The following is a 21,514-nucleotide window of genomic DNA, read 5'->3' as shown; positions in this document are numbered from 1 at the left end:
GAGGGTGGGGGCAGCGGGACACCTGCGGGGGCGGGGGGCGGGGTGGCTTCCCCCAAACTCGCTGGGGGGACTCCCAGAGCCTGGGGACTGTGGGCTGTGCCAGCTGTGGCTCTGGGGAGACGCGGGGGCCCAGCTGCCTGCCTGACCTCGGGGACCCTGGGTGCCCCCTCCTCCCCGCATGGCCTGGCCTCTTACCATGTCCACGGCCAACTTCATGGCCTCCTGCAGCCCAAAGAGCTTGCCGGCCACCAGGTAGACCCCGCCCGTCCACACGGCGCAGGCCTCGTGCACCCAGTGCTCCTGGGTGTCCCCGCCGGGCTCGGACGGCCCCTCCTTGCTGCACTCGTGCTTGCGGCTCCTGTCGGCCGGGGCCGCCTCCTCGCCACCGTCCCCCCGGCCGTCGCAGCAGTAGCAGCTCTGCAGCCGCCGGGACAGGCCGCGGGCGCTCGTGCGCAGCGAGCCCTGCTTGGCCGGGTCGGCCGGGCCGTCGGGCCTGGGGGGCTTCCCGGCTGGCGGCGGCAGCGCACTCGAGGCCTCTGAGTGTCCTCTCCGGGGGCAGCGAAGCCTCCTCGCAGGCGCCCTCCGCCCTCGCCTTCTCCTTGAGTTTTGGTTTCTTTTTGGGGAGGCAGTGCTCGGGGTAGTAGGGGCCGCAGAGGTCCCCGAGGTCCTTGAAGTTGGCCTGGTTTTGGCAGAGGCAGCAGACAAGGCAAGAGGTACTCAGGGCCTTGGAAACCACGGGCCCCAGGTGCATGGTGGAGGAGAGGGGCAGGGAGGGCCGGGGCTGCAGGGACGAGCCCCCGGGAGCGCTGTCAGGGAGGTGCCGGCCGCGTCCAGAGAGGAGGAGGTGGAGGAGGAGGAGGAGGCCGAGGAGGAAGGCTTCCTGTGGGGCTTGGGCTCGTCCCCGGGGGAGTTGACCACAGTGCACAGGGCCGTGAACGCGCCGTGCTTCTCCACCCGCACGTAGGGTGAGAAGGCCGGGGCCCGGCTGTCTGCCCGCAGCCGCTTGCACGAGGAGATGTACTTGAGGCGGATTTCAGGCTCGGCCGGATCCAGGGGCAGCACCTGCTGCTGCCGCCGCCGCTTGGCCCGCCCCTTACAGGGCGAGGAGGCGGCGTTCTTGGCCCGGCCCCGCGTGAGCCGCTTCCGCTTGGAGTAGCTGTTGTAGCTGGCGTGCCCGGGCTGCTTGTGCACCCTCGTCTCGGGGGGCTGGGGGGCAGGGCCCAGCTCCTCCGTCTTTGGCTTCTTGCCTCCTCCGCCAAAACCGTCCTCGGCGCCCGCCTGCGCGCCGCCGGCCCGGTCCTGGGGGGCCGGGAGCAGGGCCGGGCTCAGGTGGGGCCTCTTCTCCCGGGCCTTCCGGCTCCTCTTCTTGGGCGCCAGGGCGGCGCCCCCGGGCAGCAGGGCGTCGGGGCCCGGGAAGGCGTCGGCCGGGCACGGCTTCTTCCCGTACGCCAGCTTGCCCTTGAAGGACCTGCCGTTGGCGGCGCGGCACGGGGGGTCGGCCGCCGGCGCCGCCGGGAGCTTGGGCGCCGTGCCCGCGGCCGCCGGGCCCTCCTCCGCCCCCGCCGGGCCGCCCCCGGCCGCCTTGAGCGCCCGCTCCTTCTCGGGCAGGGCCGGGCTCGGGGGGCGGCCGGGGGGGGCCCCCGAGGTCTTGCACGCCAGCTTCTTCAGGCTGGGCGACGTGATCTTCTGCACGATGGCCTCCAGCTTCAGGCCGCGGCCCTTGCGCGGGGGCAGCACTTTCGTCTTCACTGTGCCCGGGAAGGCCGCCCTCTGCGCCGCCACCTTGACGCAGGTGCCGGGCGCCTCGGCGGGCGGCGGCTTGGCGGGGGGCTCGCCGCCGCCCTTGGCGGGCTTGGCCTTCTTGGGGGACGACAGCCTCTTGAAGAGGCCGGGCGGGCCCTCGGCCTTCTCCTCCGGGCCGTCCCCGCCGCAGGGGCTGCCGCCGCCGCCCCGCAGGACCAGGTTCCTCCGCTTGGCGGGCACGGGCGCCAGGAAGGGCGACTTCCTCTTGAGCGCGTGCAGGGGCCGCTCGGAGGGCTTGCCGCCCGCGCCGGGCTTGGGGACGCGCGCCTGCGGGCCGGCCGCCCGGGCCTCCTTGGGGGGGCCGCCCGACACCTTGAAGGCGGACGGCAGGTGGCTGTTGGCCAGGAGCTTCTTGGTGGCGCGGCAGTGCGGGAGGCGGCTCTCGGCCGGGGCGCCGGCGCTTGGCGTGGAAGGCCTCCGGCGGCTTGGCGCGCGACCGCAGGATCATGCAGCGCTGGTCGCTCCCCGGGGGGCCGGGCGAGTCCGTGTCCTTGGTCTTGGAGCCCACGGGGCTGCTGTCGGAGGCCACGGGCAGGGCGGCCGGGTTGCTGGGGCTGGACGCGGCCTTGGGGGACGGCTTGCCCACCCGCTTGCCTGACTTGAAGGCGGCCCGCTGCTTGCCCCCCAGTTTGTCCGGCGGGGCGGGGGTGCTGGTCAGGCCCGGGGGTCCGGGCGTGCGGGGCTCGCTCAGGGCCGTGAAGGAGCGGGTGCACATCCTGGGGAGCCCCTCGGCGGCCCCCCGGCCCGGGGCCCCCGCCCCTTCCGTCTGGCCCGGCGGAGGCCCCGTGCACGACTCGGGGAGCAGCAGGTCTTTGGGCAGCGCCGGCGCCCGGCACGGGGAGTCCTCGGCCTCGGGCAGCCCCCGGTGCACCCGCCGGCTCCGCAGGCTCTTGCCCGCGGCACGGGCTCCTCCTTGGCCACGGGGGGCTCGGGCACGGCCGGCTTGTGGGGCTTTGGGGCCAGCGAGGCGTCTGACGGGGCGGCGTCCGCCGGGGCCCGCTGACCCGCATCCGGGCCCTCGTCACCCGGCTTCATGTGCGACAGGGAGGCCTCGAACCAGCTCTGGACCTTGGACTCGGCGCCCACGGTGGGGCCCAGCAGGATGACGGAGTCCCCGGACAGGGGGCAGGGCGAGCCCCAGCCCGCCTTCCGCGTCCAGGGCGCCCTCGCCCTCCTCCTTGGCGCACAGCAGCGCGGCCTTGGGTGACAGCGGGTCCTGCAGGCCGGGCCTCTGCCCGGGGCTGCCCAGCAGCTCGCACAGGGACGAGTACTCCTCCTCGGCCTCCAGGTCCTCCTTGCGGCTGCCGGGCGGCAGCAGCGGCAGGTCCCCGAAGTCGGCCGCCGCGCAGCAGTGCCGGCCCTCCTCCAGCCAGCGCTCGGGCCTGCCCGCCTCGTGGCACTGCGGCAGCCCGCCCGCCTCCTCCTTCACCCCGCCCGCCTCCTCGGGCTGGAGCTCCCCGGCCGGCACGGCCGCCCCCTCCCCGGGCGGCCGCTCGCTCTGGAAGCCCAGGCAGGCCGCCGCCTCCTTGCCCGCGCCCTCCGGGCCCTTGCCGCCGCCGCCGCCGGGTTCCGGGCCCTTGGCCAGCTCGCCCGGGGGCAGGCCCCAGCGGGGACAGGCGTCCCCCAGGTTCTCCTCCGGCCAAACGAAGGGGTCGGCGGGGTCCGCCGGGCCGGCCGCGTCCGGGAAGCAGTCGAATGCCCCCGCGGCCGGGTCCGCGGCCACCGCCAGCGCCGACTTGGCGCCAAAGGGCAGGGCGCCCGCCGTCTTTTTGGGCTCGGGGGCGCTGAAGCCCACGGAAGGGTCTTCGAACAGGGCCGGGCTGAAGTCCTTGGCGCCGCCGCCCTTGTCCAGCTGCAGGGCGTCAGCCAGGGCCTCTGGCTCCCGCGGCCACGGGTCCTTGGCGGCCGCGGCGGCAGGGTCCAGGCAGGCGCCGCCGCGGTTCTCCAGCGGGAATGGCGGCTTGCCGGCGTCCTTGGGCAGGCCGGGCACCTCGGCCCAGGCCTTGTCGGCCTTCTCGCCGATGGCCTCCTGCAGCCCCAGGATCTCGGAGGCCAGGTCCTGCTGCGCCAGGGCGCTGAGCAGCAGGCGCGGGCAGTCGCGCTCGCCCGCCACGAACTTGGAGAAGCTGTCGAGCGGCAGGCCGCCGTGCAGGCTCTGGAAGGAGTCGTCCGACTTGGTGGACATGTCGTCGGGCGAGGTCACGGAGCAGGTGGACACTGACTCGGGCTTGGCCTTGGAGTTGACCCTGGCGGGGCTGCCCCGGGCCTGGCCGCAGTAGAGGAAGCCGCGTTCCAGGGGGTCCTCGGAGCCGCTCAGGTAGTCGGCCTCCTGCGGCTCCGCGTGGACCGACTGCGGGGTGCTGCTGAGCGGCTCCGACAGCGGGGTGCCCGCCGGCTCGGCCGAGTAGCCGCTGCCCTCGGGGCTGCAGTGCTGGCTCTTCAGCTGCTCCGGCGTGCGGGACACGAGGTTCTTGACCACCTTCTTCTGCGGCCCGGCGGCCTTGGACAGCAGCAGCTGCTGCACCGTGTTGGAAATGTTCTCCACTTGCGAGGTCAAGGCCGTGAGGCTCTGCAGGCTGAGGTCGGACAGCAGGCTCTCGGGCAGCTTGTCCTTGGGTGGGGGCTTGCAGTTGCCCGCCTGGACGTCCACGGGGCCGGCGGCGTCGGTCGGGGAGGGGTTGAGCAGCGGCATGAAGTGGCTGGGGTCGGCGAGGCCGGCGGGGAAGGCGCCGGTGCCCAGCGCCGGCTGGCCGTACGGGAAGCCCTCCAGGGCGGGCATCAGGGGCGACGGCGTGGAGCTGTAGGAGGGCGAGCGGCCCACGGAGCGGGCCGGCGAGTGGCTGGAGCTGGGGCTAAAGGTCTGGTAGTACTGCTCCGGCGTCCGCACGGCCGCGTCCGGCTGGCAGTAGCCCTGGCCCTGCGGCCCGTAGTGCTGGAACTTGGCGAGGCTTGGGTAGTGGAGCGTCTCCTGGGCGTGGTGCCGGCTTGGCGGCGGCTTCTGCTGGTCGTAGCCCAGGCAGCCCGACGGGTAGGCGTGCACGTTCTGGACCCGCTGCCCGGGGGCCAGGCTGGCGGCCAGCGGTCGGTCATGGGGCTGGGCGGACGGGGCCGTGCAGCTCTTGTAGGAGTGGGCGCCCTGCCGCCGCCCGGCCCCGACGAGGAGGGGTACGAGGTGGAGGAGGAGGGGAAGGACTGGGAGTGCTGGGGGAAGTGGCCTCCCGGCGGGAAGGGCAGGGGAGAGGCCACGTCGTTCTGGAGTTTCTGCCGCTGGAGTTTGGGGTACGCCAGGGGCTGGGGCAGCTGCGGCTGCTGGACGTGGAGGGAGTGGGTCCGAAAGGGCAGCTGGCCGCCGGGCTCCGGGTACTGCCGGCCCGGGGGCACCGCCCCCGTCTTCTTCAGCAGGCTCTCATCGTATTTGCCCACCGCCCCCGGCAGGGGCTGCGGCTGCGGGGGCGGCGGCTGCGGGGTGCCCCAGGCCTGCAGGCTCTCGTCCCCGGGGTAGCGGGCCGGGGTAGGGGCTGCTCTCCTGGACGCTGTAGCCGGGGAAGGCGGGCCTGGCCTGCAGGGCCTGCTGGGAGGGCAGCGCCTTGCCGCCCTGGTGGTACTTGTCGGCGGCCCCCGCGCTGGCGGGCGGGCCCGCGCCGCCCTCGAAGGCGGGGTAGGATGGCTGGGGGTAGTAGTCCTTGGCCAGCAGCCGCTGCCGGTCGCAGCTGAGCCCGGCCTGGCCGGGCTGCCGGTAACTCTCCAGGTGGGAGGCCTCCTGGAGGTCTGCTGGTAGCTGTGCTGTTTGCCATGGAAACCACACCTTTCTCGAAAAGACTGCATGACTGGGGCTGGCTGGCTGTGGAGAGAGAAGGGGGACGAGGGCTCAGAGGAGGCCGGGTCCCCCCTCCCCGCCGCTCGCCCCCCTCCAGCCTCCGCCGTGCCTTGCGGCCGCCCCTTCCCAAACACCCCCGGCCGAGCGGCACTGATGGTTCCAGGCCAGCCCCAGCCCTCCCCGCCCCGCTCTGCAGCTCAGCCCCAAGCAGCGCCCGCCTGGGCTGCTGGAGGAGGGCACGCCCCGGGGGGTGTCGCTGTGAGCACACACACACGCTCACCCGCACAGACACACCCAGAGACACACCCAGACACACAGCCCGAGACTCTCCCACACTCACCCGCTTGCAGACACACACGGAGACGGGCCACTCTCACCTGCTCGCAGGGACGCCAGGCACGCACAGACACACTCACCTGCACACACAGAAACAAGCGGCCTCACACACACGCAGACACACAGATACACAGATACACACACTCACCTGCACACACAGAAACAACTAAACTCACGCACACCCAGGCAGATACACGCAAAGAAACACACAGATGTGCACGTACATGGACACACACCTGCAGACACACATGCAGAAATACACACGGACACACAGATGTACACACACCCACACACCTGCACACACAGAAGCAAGCAGACTCACAAGCAGACACACGCAAAGGAACACACACAGACATGCACGAATGTGGACACACCTGCAGACACACACGCAGAGATACAAACACAGATATACACACACGCACCTGCACAAACAGAAACAAGCGGACTCACGCTCACACACGCAGACACACAAAGTAACACACAGACGCTCACGTATGTGGACACACTCACCCGCACGGACACACATGCAGACACAGATGTACACACTCATATGCACGCTTGGCTACCTGGACAGACACACAGACTCACACAGGCACACACGGCTGTGGAGACACTCGCACCTGCACGTGCAGGCATGAGACACGGACACGCACATCCCGGCCTGCACCCAGAGGCACACACACCACAGAGGCTCATGCGCATGTGCACACAGGCAGGCACCTGCACCCCCAGACACGCACGCGCCCCCCCCCGCCCCCCGTCACCGCCCTGCCATCTGGAATCTGCTCCTCGAGCAGATGTGGCCTGGGGGCCGCTGCGCCCCTCACGGGCACACGACACCCGTCTCCAACACCAGGACCCCAGGACGGGGGATCCCGTCTTTGACACCGTAGGTGCAGACGACAGCTGGCGTGGCCCTGTGCGAGGGGCACGGGCTCATCTAACGGGGAGCGGACGCGCGGCCCCCCCCCGGGCCCCCCATGCAGCCTTTCGCCCGCGGCCCCCACGCTCGCCGGCTACACCTCCCCCCGCCAAGGTCGGCGCGGGGGCAGGGCCTGGGGGGGGGTGGCGGGTCCCACTGGCCCGAAGCAGGATCTCGGGGGGTCAGGAGATGACCCAGGGGAGGGGGTACTGGGCCTTATGGAAGACAGAGGCAGGCTCCAAGCATAAGGCCCCAAGGTCACGGCCAGTCGGTGGCCCCAGAACACCGGGTGGCTCTGAAAGACGGGGCTGGGGATGGAGGGAGCCTGGGACCCAGGGGCTCTGGGGTGGACCCACACGGCCACCGGCCAGGCCCCCCACCCTGGAAGTGGGACCAGGAGAGGCGCGAAGTGGGACTTCCCAGCAGTCCGTCCTGATGGGAAGGAGGACAGGGAGCTGCTGTGAGATTTCTGGGGTCCCAGAAAGCGTCTGAAAGGAAGAGGTGGAGGGCGGGCCACAGAGGGGCGAGGGGCGGGCGACAGGGGGAGCGGAGGGGGCGCGTCCCCGGGCTCATTTGGGGTCTGGGGGCCGACGTGGGCAAGGTGACTGGAGCCCGCACGTCCCCAGGGGGGCTGGCGGCCCATCCCCAGGGGCGATCTGCCCTGGGGGCCGAATCCTCGGGACGCAGGCACCGCAGATCCCGGGGTCAGGAAGATGAGGCGGGCGCCGCGGGGGAGACCAGTGTTCCCGGCCTCTCGGGGATCCCAGAGGCCACCCTGCCTGCCAGGCTCCCTCCCAGGGCACTGTCACCAGGATGCGCCCCGGGCCCCAGGGGCCCCAGGCCTGGAAAGCGGGGCCACTCCGCTCACCGCCTCCCTGAGCCCTGACAGCTCGGAAGGCTGCGCGCGTCGTATATCTGCACAAATTACGTCTCGGCGTTTATTAGTCCCAGATCGCTCTCATTTCCTGCTGCGTGTCTTGTGGATATCATTAACATTTCTAGGGCTTTTTTTTTTTCTCCTTTCACCTTCTCCAAAATGCATTACCAGAAACATTTCTTAGAGCCGAGTGGGGTGGGGCAGGGGGGCCGGGAATGCTGTGACCAGGTCCCCCCCGCCCCCGCCCGGCCCCATGTCGCCCCTCCGTGTTTAATCAGTCCAGCTGCCGCGTCTTTTAATTCCGCCGAGCTGTGTCACAGGCAGGTTTCCCAATACACACGAGCAGCTGGAAGCGGTGAAAGCATCTATCTCTAAGAAAAGACAGTTCAATTAAAATACGAGCGAGGCCCGGCGCCTGGTGGAGGCCAGCACAGACACACACAGAAAATGCCCCGGTACCACCCTCCAGCCCAGACTGAGTGGGGGGGGTGGGGGCAGGAACAAAGCACGGCTTCCGAGGATGCCCCTGGAGCCCAGGAGGCCCCGGGCGCTGCCAGGAGGAAAACGAGGCTCTGTCTCTTTAAGAGCTGCCCGGGCCTGCCACTGCGCTGTGTTGTTATTAATTATTATGATTATGATTACTTTTCAAGAGCAGGCGGGGAAGGACGGGAGGGGAGCAGAGGCGGGGGGAGCAGCGGACTCAGGGGGAGGGGGTGGACAGGGGTCCCCGAGGCCGAGCCGTGGTGACCTCGCACCTGGGGGGGCGGCTGAGGGTTTGGCCCACCCCCCCCCCCCCCGGCTTGGCTGGAGGGGGAAGCGGAGGGGGCCAGGGCACGGCTCCCCCATATGAGCCGGGCTCCCGCAGGCCCAGCCCACCCCCAGAGCCCCCTATCTGTGTCCCCTCCCTGGCCTGGACTTTCTCCCCCGAGCCGGAAGGAAGGGAAGCGGGAGAGAGGGTGCTTTGGGAGGGAGGTCGGGGCGCCCGCACCCACTAGCGAGGGCCCCAGCCCCGGGCCCCCCCCAGGCACAGCCCCCACCATGGGGCCAGGCCGGGCCCTCGGGGCAGCGTGGGGCGCAAGGAGGACCCCGCTGGACGGCTCCCGATGGCGCGCTGGGCTCCTCTCCGGCCAGCCTCGGGGACAGCGGCGACGGCCCTGCCCCTTCCGTCGTGCAGACCTGAGGCAGGGGCCGGGGGTCTCACAGCCCCATCCCCTCCCGCAGGCCCCGCAGCCTCCCCGCCCCAGGGCCCTGCGCCCGGGTGCTCCGCTGGGGAGGCAGGGAGGACAGCGCTGCTGGGGTCGTGGGTGGGCGCTGGCCACGCCACTCCCCAAGCCCCCATGACCGGCGAGGCCCCGGAGGCCGGGGCAGCCCCTTTGTCCTTGCCTCGCCCTCTCTTAGTGGCCAGGATCCCCAGTGGGCAGCGCCGGGTCCCGACTGTCCCCTGGCCAGCCTCGGAGAGGCCAGACCTCTCCACCTGCCAGGGCCCAGCCCCTCAGGGGACGGGCGGCCAGGAGGGGTGTCCTGACTGCACTAGAGAGAGCTAGGGAGGAGACAGACAGAGGGACAGGGAGGCAGACAGACAGAGAGGGCTAGAGAGGAAACAGAGGGGCTAGAGAGGAGACAGACAGACAGAGGGACAGGGAGGCAGACAGACAGAGAGGGCTAGAGAGGAGACAGACAGAGGGACAAGGAGACAGAGGGGGCTAGGGAGGAGACAGACAGAGGGACAGGCAGAGGGGGCTAAAGAGGAGACAGAAAGACAGAGGGATAGGGAGACAGAGGGACAGGGAGGCAGACAGAGAGGGCTAAAGAGGAGATGGACAGAGGGACAGACAGAGGGAGCTAGAGAGGAGACAGACAAAGGGACAGGGAGGCAGACAGACAGAGGGTTAGGGAGGAGACAGACAGAGGGACAGGAAGACAGAGTGCTAGAGAGGAGACAGACAGAGGGACAGGGAGACAGACAGAGGGAGCTAGAGAGGAGACAGAGGGACAGAGAGGGCTAGAGAGGAGACAGACAGACAGAGGGACAGGGAGACAGACAGAGAGGGCTAGAGGGAGACAGACAGAGGGACAGACAGAAAGGGCTAGAGAGGAGACAGACAGAGGGAAAGGGAGGCAGACAGAGAGGGTTAGAGAGGAGACAGAGGGGCTAGAGAGGAGACAGAGGGACAGGGCTAGGAGCAGAGACAGAGGGACAGGGCCACAGACAGAGGCAGAGAGACAGAGAGGGAGAGAGGGCGCCGGAGACAGGCAGATAACAGGGAGAGAGGGGGAGAGGCAGGGAGAGAACGCAGGGGAGGGGAGGGGGGCTCTCGGCGGCAGCAGCTCAGAAGCGGGCCCGTCCCACCTACTTACCAAGGTGGTTTTACGACCCCGGTTCCTGATTTGTAGCTACAGGGAAAAAACCCAGCCCACTCTAGGCCTGGGAACGTGGGGGGGGGCGTGTTACGTGGACTCAGGAGGCTGGAGGGGGCGGCAGGGAGGGGCGAAGAAGGTGGTACCCCTCAGGCCTCCCCATCTGCTGGGGTGATGAATAATAAATACCCGCAGCCTCGATTAAAACGATAAATCATTAGCCGTGTTTACCACCGTCTGGGGGTCTCGCTTGACTCCTAAGGGCCCGGCTGGGTGGGGGAGAGGGCTGCGCTTCCAGGAGGCCAGGGCCCCGCAGGCGTCGGGACAGGGGGGCTCCATGGGCTGGGAGGGCAAAGGCCGGCTGGGGGGGGGCGGCGAAGCCCCCGAGCCCGGCAGCCACCCCCAGCACGCCTGGGCACGCGCCCCTTGGTCACCCACCTGGCGGGCCTAGGGGGCCCCGGATGTCGACATGGACAGGAAGCGGAGAGAAGGGCAGCTGAGCAGGGGGCAGCCCAGGACCCCTCCAGGCCCCGGCCGAGGGGGAAGGGGGGCTCTGGGAGTGGGGAGCAGGGTCTGAGGCCCTCCCCTCAAAGCCCCCAGGGCCGTCGCCTCCAGAGGTCCAGCTGCGCAGGCAGCTAACAGCTGCTCCGTCACCCAAAAGGGGCCCTCCCACAGCACGGCCACCCTGCTCGGCCCACCTCTCTCCAGGGCACCTGCTGTGTGTCCCGTGCCCCTGCAGCCCCCTGTCCGCGGTGGAAGGCCACCGCCTCCCCACTGCCGAGAAGATCCGAGCGCCCAAACCCCCACAGCACAGTGAGCCCGCCGCCACCGTGGGGTCCCCCGGCCCTGACTTCTAAAGTCCCTGCTCCCCACCCCGCCCCACTGCCCCAGGGGGCGCGAGGGGCACCTGGTCGGCCGGCACCCCCGGCCCGTGAGCTGTGGGCCCCCAGGAGGGACCCTGCGGCGGCTGTGCCGCTGGCACGACGCGCCCCCGCCCCCCCGCGGGAGGCTCACCTATTATCAGCGCTGTACTTATCAGTCGCTTCTGAACAAAAAAAAATTTTTTTTTAGATCACTTTATTCACCGCTCTACAAAAAAACATCCCCATCTCTTGTCAAAAGGAGGTAAAGAAAAAAAGGGGACCGCTGCTGGGACAAAGCAGCTGAGAGAGAGCAGGGTGGGGCCAGGCAGCCCAGGGGCCCCAGGGGGCCGGCGAGGGGGTGGGCCAGGCCCGTGGGCCCCTCTCCCAGCGTGCCACTCGGCACAGTCTGGGCCCCAGCCTCTGGGCACCCCAGCAAGATCAAGGAGTTTGGGGTCAGATCCGGGTTGGGGGGGGGTCCTGGCCTCTGTTTTCCTCCCCGCCCTGGACTCCCAGAAGTTCCTGGCAGCTGCACAGAATAGATGGGCAGGGTATGTGCAGGCGCTGGCGTCGAGGGGAGGCAAGGGGAAAAGGAGACCCGGCTTTTTGCCCCTTGTCCTCACTACCCCACATTTCCGGAGACGGTGGCTTCCTTGGGGAAGAGGCTCCAAGCTCGGCAGCTTGTCTGGCTGCTGACTGGGTGACCTCAGATAATAAGCCTGTTCGCGCTGGGAGCCCCAGGGCCTTTGCACAGCTGCCCTTTGTGGCACAGGCTGCAGGCACTCACCCCCAGCTCTGCGTCTTCCCTCCGGTGTCCCCTTCTCTAGGGCCTCCTCTGGCCACCCCTTGCACTCCCCCTCCCCTGCTCTCCCCCCTTCCCCGAGGCACCTACGTCCTCCTAGCAGACCTGCCGGCTCACAGCTGCCCTCTCCTCCACGAGAGCAGGGGTTGCGGTCTGGTTTGTTCCTAATCCTCCTTGTCCGGGATAAAAATGTACTGAAGGACCCATGAAGAAAACGTCAGAAAGCACTGAGCGCAAGCAGTGGCGGGATGGGGTGGGCAGCCCGTCTCCGGGTGGGGCTGGGAGCTGGCGGCCCACCCATCACTTGTTTCCCTTCGGCCGGTGCGCCGGGCTCCGCAGGAAGCCACCCCAGTGGGGGCAAGGCCGACGGGGGACCCTGGCCCCAAATAGCTGGCTGCCACCTGGGAACGAAGGAAGGCTCAGGGCGCCAGGGCCTCTGACCTTTTTCCTTGAAAAACCCAGAAGCTGGGATTTTTTATACAACGGGAAATCTCTCATTTAAAAAAAAAGTCAACCAACATTCTTAAGTTCTTTTTTGGAAAAAAGCACCCCAGAGATCCAGAGAAGCGGCCCGTGGGCTGCACTGGCTCACCAGCCCCCAGGGGCCTCCTCGGCGCGCAGTCGGAACTCCGCGTGGAGCGGGGGTGCGTGGGGCTGGGGATGGCGGGGCAGAGGCGCCCTCCGAGGCAGGGGCTCTCTCACCCGGAATGTTCCGTGGCCCCGGCACAGGCAGGAGGCCGGGTGCTCCCGTGTCGTCACTGCTGGGAGCCGCAGAGGCGCAGCAGGAGGTGGCAACCCTCGGCAGCGTCCCGAGGGGGCACCGCCCGGGCTGCTCTCCCGGCCCCCACGGGCTCCCGGCAGCACAGACCAGGCGGTAATTACCTAATGAACGTGCTGCTTCCCCTGGGCTGCCTTCCCTGGAGCGCCCCTCTTCTGGCCCAAATCCCCGAGCCCAGAGAAGGGCCCCAGAGAAGAGGCTTACCACACACGGTGCGGGTGGGCGGGCCGATGGGGTCGGGCTGCGTGGGGTGCAGCCTCCATGGAGGATGCCCACCGGGAGGTTTGACGACAAGAGGCCTGCAGGTCAGGCTGCACCCAGTAGCCAGGAAGGAAGGAGGCGCTCTCTCTTCTCCCCTCACCCCCCCCCCCCCGCCACCGCCCCAGGGCGCAGCCCGGGGTAACACCCCAGTCCCTTGCCGCTTAGCTGAGGGTCTGGGCAGGGGTCCTGGCTGGGTACCGAGGTGCCACAGGCAGAGGAAAAAGCAGCCTAGCCCCCTGCTCGCAGGGCCACAGACAGCCAGACAAAGATGAAGTGAGGGGGGGCAAGGTGGGGTGCTAGGGGCGGCTGGAAGGACAACCATTTGGGGGAGAGGGAGGACAGAGAAGAGAGGGCGACGGCCGAGACTCCCACTGCCCCAGGCTGCACCGAGCCTGGGGATCCCATAAAGCCCCCCCGCCCCCAATCCAGAGGCCACGTTCCCATGTGCCTTTGAGGCTCGCGCACCCAGACCCCAGCCGCAGAGGGGGCCCTGGCTTTTGTTTTTCCACCCTGGTGGCATCACCTTCCCTCCCGGCTGCCCAAACCAGCTGCTAAGAGTCACGAGCTGCCAGAAGCCACGTTTTGCAGAGAACATTCTAGGTCAACCGCCCCTTCTGCCTTCTGCAGAGGGAGGCACGGAAGCCGAGGGGGCTGTCAGGGCCACCTCCAGGTGCCCCAGAGCTGGAGGCCAAAAAAAGGAGGGGCGCGGTATGGCTCTGAGAGCCCCCAGCCTGGGCCAGCACCCCCACCCTCTGCCACCCCCTCTCCTCACAGCCTCCTGACAGCCAGCCAGGCACAGCAGCAGCCCCTCCCGCTCGTTCCACCTGGGGGAGCGGGGGAACCGGCCCCTCTCCCCCCACCCGCCAGCCCCAGGGGAGGAAGCTGGCTGTCAGGCCGCCACGGCGTGTCAAATCCTCTTGCTGCCTAATTGTGAGACGGCAGCGTTTAAAGAAACGCTTTTCTGGCCGCCTGCCACACCGCAAACTGCTTGGTATAATTTTATTATTAAGGAGAGAGAAAAAGAGGGAGGGGGTTGAAAAGAGAGAGCGAGAGAGGGGGAGGAAAAAAAAAAAGCGGCGGGGGGGGGGGGGGGAGAGGGGAGGTGGGGGGGGGAGGAAATCGCCGCGTCCAAGTCAGCTGGTGTTGTATTCTGCTAAATGTTAGAGCGAGGCCGGCTTTCCAGTTGGCAAGCTGACTTCGTTAATTGCGCATTCAGTCTCTACTTAGGGTAATTGAAACGAAGCGGGGCCCGGGGTCTGACAATTAGGGTCTGCGAGGAGGCGGCCATTAACCCTTTCCACCACCGCCCCCCTCCCCGGCCCACGCCCGCAGCCCCCATCGACGGCTCTTTAAGGGCGGGGAGGGCCGCTGGGCGCCCCCTCCCCCGCGAGGGGGTCGGGGGGCGCGGGGCCCGACACCCAGAGGGGCGCACTGCGGCAGGGCGCTGCCGGGAGCGCGCACCCAGCGCCCGCAGGGTTAACGCGGCGCCGCGATTTCCGCGAGCCCGGGCTGGGGGAGGCGCGCGGGGTGTGCGGGGGTTGTTTGCGGCCTCGCCGCCCCTCTGCAACAGATGTTTCAGCCGTGTAAGACAAAGAGCGAGCGCCTGCTGCTGCCGGGAGAAAATCCGCAAGACTCCCTCAGGGGCAGGTAAAATTTCACCTTCTATTTATGTTCCCCCGGCCCCACCCCCGCCGTCCCCGCCCGCTTCCCGGCCTCTGCGCCAATCCGGGAAGCGCCGCCGAAGACACCGCGCCGCCTCCCCCGCAGCCCGGCCGCTGACCCCGGCAAGGTCACGGCGACCTCGGGACCCGCCAGCCGCGGCGCCCCGCCGCCCTCCGCCAGCGAGGGGGCGCCTCGCCGCGCCCGGCCCCTCCCGGGGCGCCCCCCCAGCCCCCGATCCGCGCTCGCCGGCGGCGCGGCGCGCCAAAGCAAGGGGGCGCTGCTCTCGCCACGAGGCGGAGGCGGCCCTGGCCGCTCCCCGCCCCCGTGCCCGCCCGCGCGGGGACCCGGGGGGGGGGGGGCTGCGCCCCACCCCCCCAGCCCCTATCATTCATCTCCCTGATTCCCGCTGTAGCCGCCCTCGGAAGTCAGCCGAGTGAAGCAGCTGTTCCTTGCACACTCCACTTGACCAAAGATGATGATAAATGAGGCCCGGGCTGCGTCGGGGACGCGGCGGCGAGGGGCGCGCAGGGCGGGGCGTCCGGCCCGCAGCCCCCTCCCCGCGCCTCGGGAAGGGCGAGGACGCGAAGGACAGAGACGGAGAGGCAAAAATCAAAGGCCTGCGCCTCCTTCCCCCGCCCCCAGCGCCCTGTACGGGCTCTCCACGCGGCGGCCAAGAGGAAACCGGCGGCGAGGTGCGCCCTGGGCGCGTGCCCCGTGCGCCCCGGACGCCCTGGCGCCAGAGCAACTGGGCCCGGCGGAGACCTTTCCTTCCAGGCCTGGGCCGCAGCCCCCATCCGTCCTGTCCCTCTTCCCCTTTGTCCCCCACCCCTTCCCCAAATGCCCGGGTCCCCCACCGCGCCCTCGCCTCCCACCATTCCCCCCCCCCCCACTGCCCCAAACCTATTAACGCTCGTAAATAATGAATAATGGAGCGCTTCCCTCCAGCCGCGCGGGGCTGCGGGAGGGGGCCGCCGCCAGATGCGCCCCGTCCTGGGGAGGGGGCGCGGCGCGGGGCCCCTCACACGTGCAGGCGCGGCGCGCAGGCGGGCACCCCGCCCCGCGGAGGAGGGGGAATCCCGCTCTGCCCTCCCCAACGCCACCTCCCCCTGGAGTCCTCTGGCACCGAACGAGGCGAGAGAGCGCGCGAGCTTCCCAGCCGGAGAGGGTTATTTTTAACCTGCCCCCCTTTCTATATCTGCCTCTCGGGTTGGCGCGCCCGCCCGCCCCGCACCAGCCGAGGCCGCGGGGCTGCTCACCTCGCTCGGCGGCTCCGGACGCTGCGCGCCTCCCCCGGCCCGCGGCCCCCGCCCCTGCGCGGGCATCGCGCGGCTCAAAATCTCCGCCTGGGAAGGACCGATTAGGAGCCGCGTGCCTTTCTGCGAAATATTGGAACCGGGTGCGGTGGGGGCGGGGAGCCCGGCGCTCTCGTCCCCTCGCCTCCCTCGCTCGCTCCCGCCCTCCCCGCGCGGAGTGGCTGCAAGAGGCGGCTCCGACTCTATCCCCCCCACCCCACTCGCCCCCCTGCAGACGAGGGCTGCCAGCCTGGGGTGCCAAGACCCCCTCCCCTGGGGCTTCTCTCCCCGACGCCCACCCATCTTCAGTCAACTACGGAGCCGCAGCTTCCAACGCACAGACCCTCCGGCCGCGGTACGCCAAGTGGGGCGCTGCACCCCAACCTCACCATGCTCAGACATCCCCCCACCCCCGCCCCAAGCCGCTCCAAACACACCATTAATAAACAGCGGCGGACTGGCAGCACCAAGACAGACCACCCCCCTGGGCGCCCATGCCAGGGAGCTGGGAAGGGCCAGTGCGCACACCGGGTACCCAGGAAAAACAGTCCTGCTCGACTCAGACCCTCCCCCCTCCTCCTAGCCCCTTCCCCCATCGTGCCCACCCTCTGGAGGCCAGGGGGACCAGACTCCCTTCCTGAGGAAGTTGCCGCCCCAGGCCAGTACCCTGCTCTCCAAGAGGGCACCCGCCCCAACCCCGGCCTGCAGGGCTCCCTAAGGTGGAGGGTCTGGCCCGGCTCGGCAAGCCTTGAGGGCTTTGCCTGGATCAATCGTTTGACAAACATTTCCCAGACTGCTTTGAGCTCAGTCCCGGGGCCCCACAGACATGTCGGCTCAGCAGCACCTTCCTGTGAATAGTGCGGCTGGGGGGGGAGTGCAGGAGGAAAGTCCAGGCACAGCAATCGAGAGAGGGAACCTGGGGGGGGGGGCAGGGAAGAAAAGAGAAGGGCATTCCAGCCGCCAGGAGCCGCCTGGCTCGGTGGCAGGAAAGAACACAGCCTGCTGTGGCACCGAGCGAGGTGGCTCTCTCTCCCCGGCTTAGCTGGGCTGGAGGGGACGGGCCGCGGGCCTGGGGGTGGCAGGGAGGGCTGGGCCCCCCCCCCCAGGGGAGCTGCCTCTGGCTGGGGATTACCGCAGGGAGGCGAGCGGCTCGGCAGCCTCAGAGCGCCTCCAGCGGGCAGGCGCAGGGGGACGCGTGTAGAATACAGATGGGCAGGCGGCCGGAGAAGCCGCGAGGACAGCAGCTGCCACCCGGCTTGTCCGGCGACACCCTTGGGCCAGCGCCTAGCGCGGCGCGGTCTGGTGGGGAGGTCAGCCCGCCCTCCCGGAGGGAGGAGGGCAGCAGAGGACAGGACTGCCTGAGCTCACCCCAGGGGGGGAGTCCCAAGGGACCTGTCCCCTGCAGCCGGCTCGGGGCCTCCCTCCAATCTGGAAAGTTCTCCAGTGACCCCCGGACTGTTGGCACAGATATCACGACAGCACTGTCACCTGCTGATGCCGTCCGCCCCACCTCCTGGGAGGGGACAGCACCTCCCATTCCACAGACCCAGAAGCTGCCCAGGGAGGGGCGAGGGCCATCCTGAGCCCACGGGAGGGGAGACCACCCCGGGTGCCCCCGCCAGGCCAGAAGCTTGTTTCCTCTCGTTCTCCCTGCACCGGGGAGAGGTCAGGCACGGAGGAGGCCGCCGGATGAAAATGAATGGGGACGAGGTTCTGATTTGCTCTTTTGGAAATTTCAGGAAACAGGTTTCCTTGGGAGGAGAAAAGGAGGGGGGAGTACAGAGGGGAGCTGGGAAGTGAAGTCACACATACCGTCTAACCTTCACCAGCTCCCCCCCCCCAGCAGCCCCCGGTTCCTCACACCAATCCAGCCATCCCCTGTGCTGGGCTGCCACGGGGGGTCTGACCCCGGGGAGGGGGCTGCAGAATGATTGTGCTGGGGTCCCAAACCCGCGGGGGCCCCTGGGTTCACCTAAGCACTGAAGACAAAGCTCCCCCCAAAGCAGCAGCCAGGTTCAAATGCTTTTCCGCCCGGTGCAGCTGCCGCAGGTGATGAATGAATCACAAACACATTGAGGACCTCGTGGCTTTGAAAGGTGACACCCCCCAGGCCCACCCCACACCACCCAGATGCACGTACAGCCCCCTCTTCTGATATTAAAAGGATCTCCGGCTCAAGCAGCAAGCCTCGCCAGGTCAGCTGCAGGGGGCCACTGTGGCCGCTGGGCTGCCTCGCGGTCTGGGAGGGACGGTCCGCCCCCAGGCGTGGCTTGAATGGATGCCTCCCCCACCCGCTGGAGACTGCCTGGTGACCAGGAGCGCTGACCTCGGGGGACAGCTCGGAGGCTGGCTTGGAAGTGGCCGGGGAGGGCAAGACTTGCCTTGGGCCCCGGGGGCTGTCTGGCCCAGGGCCGCGGTGGGCAGCTGGCTGGCTTTTCCTCGCTCCCACGTGGCCCTGAGGCAGGGGGCTGTTTTAAGAGTTCAAGGGAGGCGGGTGGCCGCCCAGGGTCGGGTCTGTCTTGCACACCAGCCCTGTTTTCTCCCTGGGCCCGCGCGTACTCTGGTCTGCTGGGGTCTGGTTTGCAGCTACAGGCGCGTCCCCGCGCCCTCCCAGGCCGGTCCCCTCGGGCGGGCCTTTTCCTTCCAACTGCAAGGGCCCCTTCCAGAAGCCTCTCCCCGCTTGGCTCGCAGTCCACGCAGCATCTGGGGATGAGGGGGCCGGGGGGGGGAGCTTCTCCAGCTGTACTGAGCTAACTCGGCCTGACCCCAAAGCTGCCTTGTTTTGGAAAGTTGCAGGAAAATCCCTCTTGGCTGGTTTGGCGGTGACGCACGGAGAAAGGCGGGCCCCCTCCTCTTCTAGAAGGGGAGGGGGGCTTTAGAGAGGTGTCAGATGCACAGTGGCCTAAGGACAGCTGTCAGGCTCTGGGGGTGAGGGATGCCGTCGTCTCCCTCCCACCCCCACCCCAATAGACCCGACTAGAAACGGCCCTGACGCCGGAGAGCTCTGGGCTCAAATCCCAGGTTTTACATCCGTTTCTGCTGGGCGACCTTGGATAATTCACTTAACCTCTCTCCGCCGAACATGCAGGGTTATTGCGTGGCGAAACGCGAGGGTGGACTTGGTAGCTGGGGGAGGCTCAGTCGAGGGGAGCAACACAAGACAGCACCGGGACGCTGCGGAAAACGCGGCCCACGTCTCGTACTTCTGTCTTGCCGGCAGATATGTGCCTAGCATCCAGTAGGCCTGCAGAAAAGTCTGACAAGGAGACCGGATTCCCAGAGAGGCGTGGAGAGCCTTCTAGAACCCAGGGGTTCCTCCTGGAGTCTCCTGGCCCCGTTTCTCAGATGCTAATGCGGCACAGAGTAAAATGCAGATCCTGTTTCCCCGAAGTCCAGACAGACTCCGATATTATGAGTCTGCGTCTCTAACCCGCTCCCCGGGGGCTGTGGAGGAACCTCTGGGAGACTCTGGAGTGTGCAGGCTCTGTCCCGTCCGGGAGCACCTTCAGGGACCTGGGGACGGGCTCTGGCTGTGGCCCCTGGGCGTGGAAGCTGCGTCCCTGCAGCGGCCTGGCAAGCCCGGGCCCTCTCTGCACGTGCCTTTTGCTTCCTGGCAGCAGCAACATGCTATGGACCAAAAAGCAGTTTCAGGCAGCCAAGCTCGCAAGCACGTCCAGGCCTGGGCCTCAGTTTCCCCAGTGGGAAGCTGGGATAAACTGACCCTGCCCTCTCCCCCCGTGGTTTCCTGCAACCCTCCCCGCCCCTCCCTTGAGCCTTCCCGCCAGGTGCCCCTAGAAGCACCCCAGCATGCACTGGGGTTCCCATTATTCCTGGACTAATGAGCCCCTTGGTCCCCACTTCATCTGACAACAACCGTGGGGGGGGGTGGTCCCTTACTGCCCCCCTTTACAGATGCGGGGGCCAAGGCCCAAGGCCGCGAAGCCTCCCACGCCTCCAGGGCCTGACCCGGGTCCGCCTGCCTGCCGCCCCACAGCCGAGCCCTCGAACGCCCCATCCGGTTTCCCCGGCACAGGTGGGGTGCAGCTTCGGCACACTGCATGGACCCGAGGGCCGAGGGGGCCGGGAGAGGGGGGCCCGGTCTAGCTGGCGTGGGTGGGGGCATAAACCGGTACGACCTCTTCAGAGAGCTTTTTGGCAATATCAACCCAGATAAAAACCCCGAGTGCCCGCTGCCCCCCAACTCTGTTCCCACCCAATGCTGGCTGCTCCGAGGCGTCGTTCGCGGCAGCAAAAGGCCGGAGATCCCCGGAATGTCCATCGGAGGGAAAAGAGGGACACGCAGCTGGGGAATTCCACACCGTGGAAGGCTAAGAGCGGGCAAGGTCCCGGTGTACGAACGCGGAGCCGTCTTCGGATTCGGTGAATAAAACTGGTAGGAAAGCGCGGCCCGATGCCCCGCTTACGTAAAAGAGGGCGTGTCTGGCTGTCTTCTAAACCGCGAGCAGGGGACATCGACTGAGACGCTGAGAACGGCATGATATGCATAAACAGCCACCCGCTGGGCCAAGTAAGAGCCAGCCTGGCTTCGGGTGCAGATGACGGCTGCCACCTGCCAGCGGCTCCTGGGCCGTGGGCTGATCTGGACAAGACCATCCCTCTATCTTTTTTTTTTTTTCTGGAAGTACCGGGGCTTGAACCCGGGACCTCGTACATGGGAAGCAGGTGCTCCACCACTGAGCTATACCCGCTCCCCGAGCCCTCTTAGAGGAAACAGACCCCAAGGCAGGGCGTGGGGAGACCCAAATCCAAATCCCCACACAGGCTGTGGCCTCGCTTCTGGGCCGTGGCCAGGGGCACGCAGAAGCCAGCACTGCCTGAGCCCTAAGTAGTCTGGGCGGATCCCCCCGCAGCCGGGGCCAAGGAGGAGCCCCCGGTCCAGGGCCCAAAGGGGCCGCCGCTGGCCTCCCAGGTCTCGTGCTTCCAAACAGCAATGGGCTTTCCATCAGGAATCACTTTAAACGCTGGAAAAGAGAAGCCCCGGGGGCTTTTGTCAAGGCTGGGAGGACGCTGCTGTCTGGCCAGGAGTGCCCCTCCGCTTCCGCCCAGATTCAAATCCCAGCTCTGACACTGTCTAGCTGCGGGGCTTAGCCAGGCTGTTCAGCCTCTCCTGCCTCAGTTTCCCCATCTGTAAAACAGGAAGAAGGGGCTGTACCTCCCAGGGTAGGTGTGAGGCTCAAATGGGAGAAGAGGCGCAGTGAGTTAGTTGGGTTTTTTTTTTAGTAAATATTCATATATAATTTTTTTATAATGGAGGGAAAGTTCAAGAAAATCCCTGACTGGCTCTTGCCGGAGCCAGGAGCTTTTTAGAGCAGCAGGAACCTGGCAGGCAGCCCCTGCTCAGGCGGGTGGGCGGGTGGACACACCGGGTGGGCACAAGGGCCCATAGGTGGTGGCCCGAGCAAGGCCCGCCCATGTTCCCTGGCTGGCCCGCGGCTCAGAAAGGCCCCTGTGTTCCTTCCCAACCCGGGCTTGGCTTGTCCAGACCAGAGCCGCACGGGAAAGAACAGCCCCCCAGGCCGCCCCATACCTGAGGACCGCCACGGGCTTGCTGTGTGACCTCAAGTGAGTCACTCTCCCTCTCTGAGCCCCACCCATGAAATGGGGACGGTCGGTGCCCACCCACCAGGGTTGTGCATCGGCGGGCAAATGGATGTAAAAATGCTTTGTCATCCGCATCCTCCCGGCTCATTCCCAAACAGGCCCTGCTCTTAAGCAGTGGACTTGT

The 21,514-nt window shown here is 67.9% G+C and overlaps 1 protein-coding gene across 1 annotated transcript in view; it reads right to left on the bottom strand.

The window, feature by feature from the left end:
* The window catches only part of RAI1 (retinoic acid induced 1), a 110,423-nt gene that overhangs the window by 10,226 nt on the left and 78,683 nt on the right, over positions 1–21,514 (bottom strand). The window contains 9 exon segments of the mRNA XM_058283335.2: positions 196–511; positions 513–810; positions 813–2,193; positions 2,195–2,700; positions 2,703–2,952; positions 2,954–4,942; positions 4,945–5,307; positions 5,309–5,568; positions 5,571–5,644. Coding sequence (XP_058139318.1) covers positions 196–511; positions 513–810; positions 813–2,193; positions 2,195–2,700; positions 2,703–2,952; positions 2,954–4,942; positions 4,945–5,307; positions 5,309–5,568; positions 5,571–5,628 — 5,421 coding nt within the window. The 5' untranslated portion in view covers positions 5,629–5,644.

The sequence above is a fragment of the Dasypus novemcinctus genome, chromosome 21 (genome assembly GCF_030445035.2).
Source record: "Dasypus novemcinctus isolate mDasNov1 chromosome 21, mDasNov1.1.hap2, whole genome shotgun sequence".
Taxonomy (NCBI): Eukaryota; Metazoa; Chordata; class Mammalia; order Cingulata; family Dasypodidae; genus Dasypus; species Dasypus novemcinctus.
The sequence above is the reverse complement of the archived record's forward strand: the minus strand, read 5'-3'. Positions and strand labels throughout refer to the sequence as shown.